The 11,053-nt window shown below is 37.8% G+C and overlaps 1 protein-coding gene across 1 annotated transcript in view; it reads right to left on the bottom strand.

The window, feature by feature from the left end:
• Window positions 1–11,053, bottom strand: part of PPFIBP2 (PTPRF interacting protein, binding protein 2 (liprin beta 2)) — an 85,209-nt gene that overhangs the window by 13,665 nt on the left and 60,491 nt on the right. Inside the window, exons 9-15 of the mRNA XM_009996988.1 lie at window positions 9,619–9,727; window positions 6,333–6,394; window positions 4,140–4,215; window positions 1,598–1,695; window positions 1,340–1,404; window positions 1,011–1,079; window positions 518–578 (exon numbers count right to left, since the gene is read on the bottom strand). Coding sequence (XP_009995290.1) covers window positions 518–578; window positions 1,011–1,079; window positions 1,340–1,404; window positions 1,598–1,695; window positions 4,140–4,215; window positions 6,333–6,394; window positions 9,619–9,727 — 540 coding nt within the window. The remainder of the gene's footprint in view (window positions 1–517; window positions 579–1,010; window positions 1,080–1,339; window positions 1,405–1,597; window positions 1,696–4,139; window positions 4,216–6,332; window positions 6,395–9,618; window positions 9,728–11,053) is intronic.

Here is an 11,053-nt window from a genome sequence, read left to right as displayed (position 1 = left end):
AGGAATGCCATTTATATTGTAAGTCAGTTAGGGAGAGACTCATCTTTACATGCAAACAGCCCAAGAAATGCTGTGTGGAAATACCCAGTCCCAGTATTTAGTTACTTTCAGAATTTGCTGCCTTAGCATTTTTAGCAATTTGGAAGTCAAAATGTTTTTAAAACCATATACTTATAAACAAAATAATACTGCATAATACAAAATGACTCCTCATTAACATTACTTATTGTATTTCTCTTAAATTTTTTTCTTCATTTTCAGCTGGGGAGCTGAATTTGAAGATGTGTACATACAGGTGTGTCAACTACTGTGTTTATGCCAAGCTTGGCAAGGTGGTAAAAAAAGAACCTAAACTGTTTTATCATTAGGGCTTTTTGTTGCCACATACAAAATTAATGGTGGTTGGGGTTACTGTGTGTGGAGAAAAAGAAAATAAAGCATATTTATACTTGACCTTTATATCTTTTAGTTAGTTGTGATATGAAACACAAGAAACTGTGATTATAAATAAACCAACCTTTTCCAGGGATTCACTCTGCAGGTCTTCTAAACTATTTGACTTTTTTTTCTGTGGAACCCTTAAAATAATGCCAGGTAAAAAAGCAACAGTTAATACAACACGGTATGTTTGCATGTGCCACAACTATACCATATGACAGCTGTATGTATGGCATAATGTCTGAATAGAATTCAGAATTAGATTCTTTTGTTATATTTCTAGCCTCAAACTCGTAGTATTGGGAACTGCAACAGATCAAGTCAGAAACAGCAACAAGACATCCTTTGATCAACAGTGAAAGGCAAGAAGTCACAATGTGCAGTTTTAAACTTTGTATCTATACATTACTTTAGAAGATCTTAGCAAGCCCACATACACAGCAATAATTCTCTGTGAACAGCATGTGACATTAAGGGCTTTTAAGAAGAGTTTAAAAACGGAAAAGGGCAGAATTGTAAAAAAGAATTCTGGCTGTGTGTTTTACATTTCAATTGAAGTTACTCATTCTTACCTGTTTGTGCTTTCCAAAGATTCTTCTTGAGGAGAGGCTGAATTAGCTGAAGATACTGGAATGCCTCCACTTTAAAACAGAATAAAACACACTTGTTCAAGTACCACAGAACATTTATCTTCTGATAAATAAAAAGTGGGAATTTATTCCTGTATTTCAAACCTTATACAACTACATATTGCTAACTCCCACAGCAAATACTGCTTTCACAACAATTCAAAAGTTCTTGCAAAGCCAAGAGCAGGCAAGACAAGATACCAGCAGTCAAACAGATTAAATAATACAGACTTAGGGCAATTCACATGAAAAACAAAAGCCAAAGGTCTTGCCTGGTTTCCATAGCTTTGTGTGGCACTGGAGAGAGCATCGCCGGTGACAATTCTCCTGAAGGGGCCTATGTAAAATATAAGAGTTTCAAGACTGTAAATCTAGTGTCTGCTTCTAAACCTACAGTGCCCATACCAAGAGGCACAAAAATTGAGCCAGGGCCAAACTCTCATCTACATTGCCTTAGCTACTACAGAGAAACTAATACAACAAATCATATGTACAGCAGAACTTGCTTCTAAAACATCTTTACTTAGTACCTCTGTTTTAAATAATTCTCCTGGAGGATTATTCAAAAGATTCCACTTCCTTAAAGTTGTTTCAAGTTCCTCTTCACTGCCACCAGAGACAGAAGAGCCTGCAAGCATTAAAGATTATAAGCAGAAAAGGAGAAAAATATGCAAAAAAATAACATTTAGGACCACATCAGACAGTCTAATACATCAGTCTTCATCTGATGCAAATAGTTTACTAGCCTCTCTGCTCCCCACCCCTCCTTTGGGCTCTGAACTAAACTTCTAGTTATAATGCTGTGTTGTGAGTAGTTGAGCTGCTTATGAGGCAGCTTCTGAACCACTCTAACTCATAGCTTGATGTTCTGCAGCAAGTTCAAGCTGGTACCATCTTCTTACTGTCAGTGTATCCACTTCATAGATATCTGTATCATAAGGCAGCCCCCATGCTTAGTTCAAGGATCCACATGATAAACATGCTCCAGATTTTTCTGGATATCCTAGATCTAAACAAATACTGAAATAGTCCAAATTCATTATTTAAAAGGATTTTTATTCTTAAATTGTCCAAGCTGCAATACTAAGTCAGTCTAAATATTTAGTGCTCAGCAAACTTCCACAGTATTTTGGATATGACATTTTTTCTGGAGATCTCCTATGCACAGGGTTGCCTCCAGGATGTGGAAGGGCTGCTGTGTGATTAAGGAATTTAGACTGACTTTTAAGCACATTAATAATTCCCAATTCACGTGATAAGAGGTGCAGCAGCTCTAGGTGGTTATGAAAAAGCACCAAATGTTATGGTAAAGCCTTGGCACTATCAGAGGAGAGACCACTTGAAGACTCATTAGACATGAGCTGGGTTATCATGCTGTTCAGCTGCCAACAACCCTGACACTGATCAGGATACAAAGTGAAGCTTATGCTAAGGTTCCTGGTACACAGCCCCTCGCTGAGCACAAACCCCTGAAACTGAATGAGCTGCCTCCAGTTCAGGACAGGACCTTTGCATTTTACTCATCTCTCAGTGGCTGCTTCAAGCAGCTGTCCTACTTTAATCCAAAACACATCTTTTTTCTTCAAATGTATGTTCAACCTACAGTGAGGAGTCAGTCAGCTTTTGTCAACTTGCTCCATAGCTTGCCTTCAGAAAAAATGCTTACAATGCATTGTGCTCCTCTCAAGAAATCACTTGAAACAGTTACGAGAATATTTCAACCCATTGATTCCACCAAAAGTTTCTAAGCAGGGATTACACTTGAAGGGGAACCTCTAAAACACACTTCTAGAAATAAATAATTCAGCAGTAAGACATTTCTTAGCAACTTAAACACAAGACTCCCACAAACACACATAATGCAACAAGCTCATTTGGGCTGTGATAATACTGTAGCCATCACAGTTTGCACCTCAGTGTGGGCAATCTCAGTGTTTACTCCAGTTCCCACACAGGTTTGGGGTTTTGCTTTATTATGCTGAACATCTATACTAGCATATATTAACACCAACATACTCCCTGCAGCACCAGCTCAATTATCCAGAGCATCTTGGTTTGCTCCTTGCCCTTGCACACAAGCATCCTCCAAAAACCATGTCCCAAAGAGGGATGGTGCACTCACACACGTACAACCTGACATGGCTGAGGAGAGTGGAGCTGCAAGGGTTACTGTTGAGAGCACCTACTCTCAGGGTAACAGTGGTGTAGATACAGATCTTGGGAGTTAAGGTCAGTTATGTCTCAAAAGCTACAATCATACCTTTGGATTTTCTTCAGAACACTTGCAAGCAAGAGAAGGTTGTTAGTTTTTTTTTTAAATTGTTCTTTAAATCATCATTCAGATGAGAGAGAGATTTACCTGGCTCTGGTTCCCTGTTCTTGTGTGTAAAATACAAGTTTCCATTCTGCCGTACAAGACCTGAAAATATTGTGTTTGTTAATGTGATGTACGTTGAACAAAACTGTCCTTTCAGAAGATCAAGTTTCCCACACTCAATTTAGTACTGAAAACTAGGGTGGCAACTTAAAATGAGATTGTTCTAAAACCCACTCCAATTCCTGCAGCGTAATTAATAAATGGAACAAAAACCTTTTTTCCCCCTCAGATTTTGAAGTTAAATATATAATATTGTCTGCACCAAAGCAACCATGGGTTTCAGCTGTTCCCTCCAAGCCAAAACTTGCCTAGCTGGGTGTCAGGATTATTCTTAGTGGAAGGGAAGGGTAACAGAACTTCAACCTTAACTGCAACTCTTTTTAGCAAAAAAGAAAAAATATCCTCAGCAGTGATCTCAGCAGTCTCCCTTCCTTATCAATCAGTATCCTTAATAACACCATCTAAAACACCATACAGAATCACAATTGGGCTCCAAGGAGGGATTTGCTACTGACTGACTCCATATCTGAAAGAGTTTATACCTACCCTCATAGCACTTCAACATGGTACAAAAACATGCACAATGAAACATAAATTACTACACACATACGTTTTGAAGGACAACAAATAGCAGTTGTAGTGCATGCAGTTTTTAGAAGACCTTGTACCAGGGGATTATTCACAAGACATTTTACCATGGGCTGCAATCATTATCTCTTTGACCCTCCTGTACTGGCTTAACAACAGCGTTAACTCCTCTATTCGACGGTCCTGTGGAAAACATTAAATAATATTTAAAATTCTACATTTTTTACCTGGAGAAACACTGTATTACACATTCATTTCTGTGAGTTTGGCCTTGTCTTTTTCCAGAAAGCAAGATCACGTCCTACTTCACATGCCTTGTAAAGAACATTTCCTGGCTTTTATTTGCTATCATACATAGTATGGGCTGGATAGTGTGAAATTACAGATATAAAGAAACCAGGAGTTTGATGTTACTAGTAAACCAGTTATTTACAGAAACTTAGCTTGAAAATCTGCTTAAATTTCTAAGAGTCAAGGGGACTATTGTGGAGTTGAACCTCAACTGCCTGAAGTGGGCAGTGTTTGTTCTTTGCTAGCATCCTACCTGTAATCATACAGTAAATCATGGTTATGTATTGTACAGTTTTACAACCTAGTCATGTTCTTTAATCCTCTCTTGCAGGCTGTGGTCTGCATTCCCACATCTACGTTTACTCCCATTTTGAACACACCTTTTTGAACTTGGGTAAACCTGTACAGAACTAAATAAATGAGGTTCCAACAATGTCTGACACATGATCCCACTCCGCTGTCTCTCCAGTACCTCATACTTTCCTGTGATGTCTAGAAAGCACCTCACTTCATGTGTTCAGGGGGTGCACTTGTCTCTTGCATAGATGCAATTTAGGGATGGGCAATAATAATTATTTAATTGATTGGATCTGTCATTCCTCTCATTGCTATATGTGGTAGTGTCCCTGATGAGAAGAAATTCTTGCTGCTGGTCACTAAGTGTGCAGTCTTACCATTTGCACTCCTTATACTTTGTCCTGCTTCTCTGACCCCAGTTCTAAAGATTGCTTGCCCAGAGCTGTTGACCACAGAGCACTGAAGACAAACCCAAGCAAGCAATAAAGAACTATTTTTCACAGGTAGTGTCAGGAAAGCTACAGAGCAAAGAAGTGGGCCTTGGGAAAAACAAAACACTTTCCAGGGAAGTTGGCAAGTATTTAAGTGATGAGCTGGTTCTGAGCTGCTGCACTTCCACAGCTCAGTCAGTGTCAGGGATACTCCAATTAAAAACTTCCCAGTACATATGTGCTGCATGACACTCAGAGCAGGTACCAGCTGAAGCTGCACAGAAGCCAGACCTCTACCACAGTACAGAATGTTAGATGATGCTGATCCTCCCTTCACACCTCAGCAAGCACAAACAAGACAAGAAAGGCCTAAAATACATGCCCGGTTATCCCAACTATGGATGGGAACAGTATGTTCTTCTTCATAGCAATGAACTGAGACTAACACACCCATTAGTTTAACACACATATGTGCTGTGGACCTGATGCTGCTTTTGCTCTCACAATTCCTCTGACTTCAAATCCAGGCTGTTTATAGACATGAACAAAATAGAACTTGGTTTGCTTTTATGAGATGCATCATTTTTTCTCAAATGCTGAGACAGCAGCTTTCCTCCTGATACAGGGAAAAAAAAAAAAAAAAAAAAAAAAGTGCACCAATTGCTAGCAACTTAGTTGAGCACTTTCTGTCCTAAATGACAGATTCAACATCGTCCAAGACTGAGCCCTAAACCCTACACTTGAATTGTCCAAATGACATGCAAACAGAATATAGGCAAAGAGACAAAAATGATTACATACCATTTAAATGGGTTTAATTTCACTCCTCTCCTTTTGTACTCTTTTTACCCATATCTCTTTAAACCTGGTCCCTTTCTCCCAAAATTTGAGTCTGATTGAAAAGCTACTTTGACTTTCTTTTAATATCACAATCTAAACTGGAGACATCAATGCACCTCAGATTGGGTTGGAAGATGAGGAGCTGCCACAGATGACCAAACCTTGTGATATTTTCAGTAGCAGAAACCAGGGGATTCTGCTCATTACAGCCTTGGCTTTCTTCTCCTCTCTGGAATCTAATGAGCCTCTCAAATTCTGCAGCCAGGTTAGCAAGGTCAGCCACACTTTGTATTTAAAAATCAACTTTCTGTCACAATCTCATGGGATAATCCAAAAATCAGGGCAATACCACACTTACAGAAAACAGGTTATTCAGATCATTACAGAGCTTCAAACCCATAATTTCAGTATTATAACTTAGAACAAGGACTATTTTCTCACCTTTTCCTCATTTGCAGCCAATAACGATTCCATTCCTATCTTCAATCGTTGAACTTCTTGTTCTAGAAATGTTTTTAAAATGTTGTAAGGAAAACAAACTGCTATATTTAGTGTAAACAATGTAGGTTTCGTGATACTCTCCCTGTGTTCTTATGAGTAACCAAAACCACATCAGTGGCATGGCAAAAAGGCTCCACAACATTGCACAACACAAACATGCTGGTTTTGCTTATAAATGGCTACATAATATTACTTTATACACTAAAAGTCAAGTAATTAAAAAAAAAGAAACATTTATGCTTATTTTGCAAATGATGAGAGTGTGTTTTGAGTTATACACTGAAGTCATACATTAAGTATGATTGAAAATTAATTATATTCCATCTGGGAAACATGTTCACCCACTTATGAGAAGTAGTTCAAGGACATTCCTGAAACTTGGAAATGAAAAATAACAAAAAATAGTTTGATATGCAGAAATCCTGTATTATTTTTTTTTTTCTTAAAACATTTTAGTATAAATAACTGAGTTAAAATTTACATAAAAATCTAATACAGAATTGCCTCACACACTACTTAGCGTTACAAGACAGAGGTTATTCAGGAATGTTATGGTCAAAACCAATTAAAATACACTCTCTGAAAATGTATGAGGTTGTTAATCAAGTCATCCTAACTTAGCTGAACCAAATCTTTCATTCCTTCTCTATGCACTATTCCTAGAAAGTTCTTCAGTACCAGCCTATGCTAAAGAAAATCTAGACGGTGGAGACAGACCCTGAAATAGTTGATCATCTGCTCTAACTGCCACTCAAGGAATTCATGCTTTGACATTAAAACAGATCCTCTTGTTTCACAAAAAACTATGAAAACCAGAAGTGGCAGACATGAAGGGAGAGATAAGGAAAAACAAAACAAGACACAACACTGCTGAAATACAATCAAACATTGAACATACAATGTCATGTCTAGACTATTGGCAAAAACTGTAATCAGCTGTTATTGTACTGATTTCTGAAAAATGCACATCTTGTAATGATTACATTTTAAAACACGGAAATCAACTTTGTAAACGTTTATCTTGCAAAAGAGAACACTCAGTAACACAAGACATGCACAGACACAGCCTAATCAAGAACTAAAGCCAGCAGGCAGTAGGCAAGCAACTGGAAGATTTTTAAAAAGCCATTAAAAAAAAAAAAATCACAGTCCTAGTTCATGTCACTTCATAAATATTAGACTTCAGAAAGAACTGATGTCAAGGTATTTTTAAGCACATTAATCCAGACTTCACTTACAATATTTATAACAACATCAAGAATGGAAACATTTTTATTCAGACTGTTTTTTAATTTAGTGCATTGATTAAAAAGTTTAAAAAAAGCCTAAATCCTTTTCCTCCAAGGAGGGAGGCTTTCAATTAAAGCCATCTTTCCAGGTATGATATGGGATTTACATATGATTAAATAAAGGAAGCAAAGGTTAAGTTTTGGCTCTGCTAACCTTGACAATGTCCCTTTGAAGTCTAACTGTCTGATTTGTGAGCCTCTGATTTATTGTTTTTTTCTGAAATGAAATCTTACTGAACAGGGCAAGTAGCTGTCTGGTTGCTGCAAGCAATGGAAGCAACGTCTCGTGCTTATGACAGCGAGACAGCCCAATCTAAACAAACATTGAATTATGCCTGCAGAACGCACTGGAGTTTTAATTTGTGTGAAAGGAACAGTGAGGTAAAGCCAAAAGTGAATTGCAAGGCTTACGTTTTTCTTTTAGCCTTCTCCTATAAACTTCCTCTACGATGGTAAATGGTGAGAATCAAATAAAGTATGTAGAAAAAGCACATATTAGAAACATTTTGCAATTTAAATATGCATTCTAGCATGCTACAAGTACATTTACATTAACTTCCAACTTATTTTTAGATTGTCTTCTCAAACAATGATAAATCAGTATTTTTGCAGAACAATTATTACTGCTGCATACTGTTTCCATTATAATATAGCCTAAGTGGTTTCCTTATATGTAGCCTAAAGAATCTGTACAGGGTTTGCCTCTTCTCACTGGCATCAAGGGAAATTTCATCCATTTTCAGCATGAACAGAAACAGACATACTACTAGAAACTGAAAGTTTCTGAGCTGTCAATTTATTGTCATACCACTATTTTTCCCTTGAAATATCATAATTTATTTGGGAATCTCACAGTACAGATAAAATTCTACTAGTAGAAGAGATCCTCTACAAACACTGCTGTTAGACAAACTAGTTTTCTAGTTAGACATGCAGTACTCTACATGCACAAACTGCAGCTGAGTGAAATCAGCACCAAGTATGTGTTAAGTCACTTATTTGGAATAAACAACAGTTAAAAGTATCTTCTAGAAAAGACATCTCTGCATTAATTCCTGTAAAGAGATTCTTGGTGAGGCCTGAGAAAGAGGTAGCGCAACACCTGAAAAGTCACATCTCAACAAGGGCACTCCACAGAAGCACTAGTTAACACCCACAAAAGAAGTTAGTGCAGCTAAGCTGATGAACTGCAGTCAGCTGTATACAATATTCCTGTGTGGGTGTCAGGATTACAGCAGAGAAAGATCACTAATATAATATTGTTCACAGCCCAGCAATTGACAGAAACTCCAGGGAGTCAATGTTTCAGAAAACTGTGACATGACTGGTTGAGACCAAAGGCTGAACAACCTGGTTTATTTGCCAATGACCTCTACCAGCAATGCAGGTTTACAACAGAAACTTGCAATATCACAGAACAGTCCAGGTTGGAAGGGACCTCGAAGGACCATCTGGTCCAACCTTTCGGAGGAGAGGGAGCCTAAACAAGATATAGTCCAGAATAAAGCAAAGATGCTAATCAGTGACTGTGTTTTAAAGCATAATGCTTAAACGTCCAAGCATTTAACTACTACTATGACAATTTTTTTTTCTTAAGAAGTGGAAACTGTGAAGATTTTTTCAAAGAACCTTTGAAGGTACACACAAAACACACATTCCCACTGAACAATGAACCTTTCCAATTATACATAAAATTTCATTAGAAAAAGTTTCTGTACCCTGGGGATACTTAGTGCAATTTGTGCTGCCTTTAGATTGGCACAGAATTTCGTACATTAAAGGCCTCTACTCTACCAGAAGACAGATTGAATTTGTTCCATTTTTCCTCCCAAAATAAACTCTGTAAGTACATTCTTGTATCTCTTTGTGTTGCTTTGAAATGCTACAGAAGTGAAGTCAGAGTTTTGGACTTCTAATTTTAATTCCTCTCCTCTTACCTCTTTCTGCCACTTCACTATGTGATGAAGTCCTAGATAGCTGACTTTGCAAACGTTCTATTTCTGCATCTTTGAGAGCTAACTGCTCCTGAAGCTGGGCTATCTCAGCCTGGAAGAGAGCACAACAAATTCAAAGTATTACCACCAATCCTCTGTGTTTCCCATGAACTACAAGACTGCTAAGCAAAACACTTGGATTGATGCCCTGTTCCCAATGCAGGACATTTCATAAATGCTATAACAACCTTACATATTTAATGCTGTTACTATCCTATTCCTTTTACAGAAGCTCACTTCTTCCAGCACAATTGGTTCTCAGAGAAGACAGACTGATAGAAAGGTAACATTTTCAAGGACTCTTGTAGGAAAAGAAACTCTGGAAAGCTCTCAATGCTACATGCTGGTCATATAATATTGACTATTATTGGGCAACTCCGGAGTTTTGCATGATGACCACTAAAAGATAACACAACATTTTTTAAGAGACACTGCTTTTTTAATCCTAGTTACTACTTATAATAACTGAGAACCTATGAATCCTGAGCCTTTTTCTCAGCAGCATAACAAAACAGTTCACATCAGATCCTACAGCAAATAGGCTAGAAGCAAAGCATGGCTTGGAAAACTATCACATACATGCAGCAAAGTACCACTGCTTCATTTACACTTCCTGCAATTTGTGCTGTTGCTAAACTAAGATTACTATCACACATTAAAGACTTCAACCATACAGGGTTGAAGAAAAAAATTCTGTGGCTGCCCTGCTTGAAACACAGTGACTTTCATCTCTTTTTCTTCTTTAAAAGAAAAACTGCCAGGAGCACACTGCTAAGACAGTAGCTTCATTAGGATTTTCTTCAGCAGCCTTAAAGCCTTTATGTACCACTGTTCTGCAGTTCCCCCAGTGATAGCACACCACGCCTCCTTGTGGTTAAAGAAAAACAGAAAAAGGAAACAAGCAAACAAAAAAACCCCTCAGTCATGTGACCAGCTCCTCAAAATACTAAAATAAATCAGGAAAAAAAATGCAAAACACCACATAACATTATCCAAACCGGGAAAAAAACATGGCATCATTTACTGTAATACACAAACTTATTTTCACCAGGAAGCAAGCAGCTGGATGGCAGCAAAAGATCACCACTCTGCCTGCAATTCCATACAGAATAAAAGAATCTGCCTTATTGCACCTCTGAAGGGCTCCTACACTTCTCAGTGAGTAATATGCTTTTTATATCCAGCTGTGGAAATATTCCAATTTTTCATCTAAGAAGCTGGATCAACAGGAAGACAAAAGCTGCAGACCTCTTAATACCAGATTTGGATTTGCCTCCCCTGGTCTGTTTGATCTCATAGCTCTTTTAAATGCCCTCTTTTCCTTTAATGTCTCATTCCTGTCATCTCTACAATTGTTTTTCCTCTTCCTCTCTCTTTC

This window comes from Chaetura pelagica, unplaced genomic scaffold, assembly GCF_000747805.2.
Source record: "Chaetura pelagica isolate M959 unplaced genomic scaffold, ChaPel_1.0 scaffold634, whole genome shotgun sequence".
Lineage (NCBI taxonomy): Eukaryota > Metazoa > Chordata > Aves > Apodiformes > Apodidae > Chaetura > Chaetura pelagica.
The sequence above is the reverse complement of the archived record's forward strand: the minus strand, read 5'-3'. Positions and strand labels throughout refer to the sequence as shown.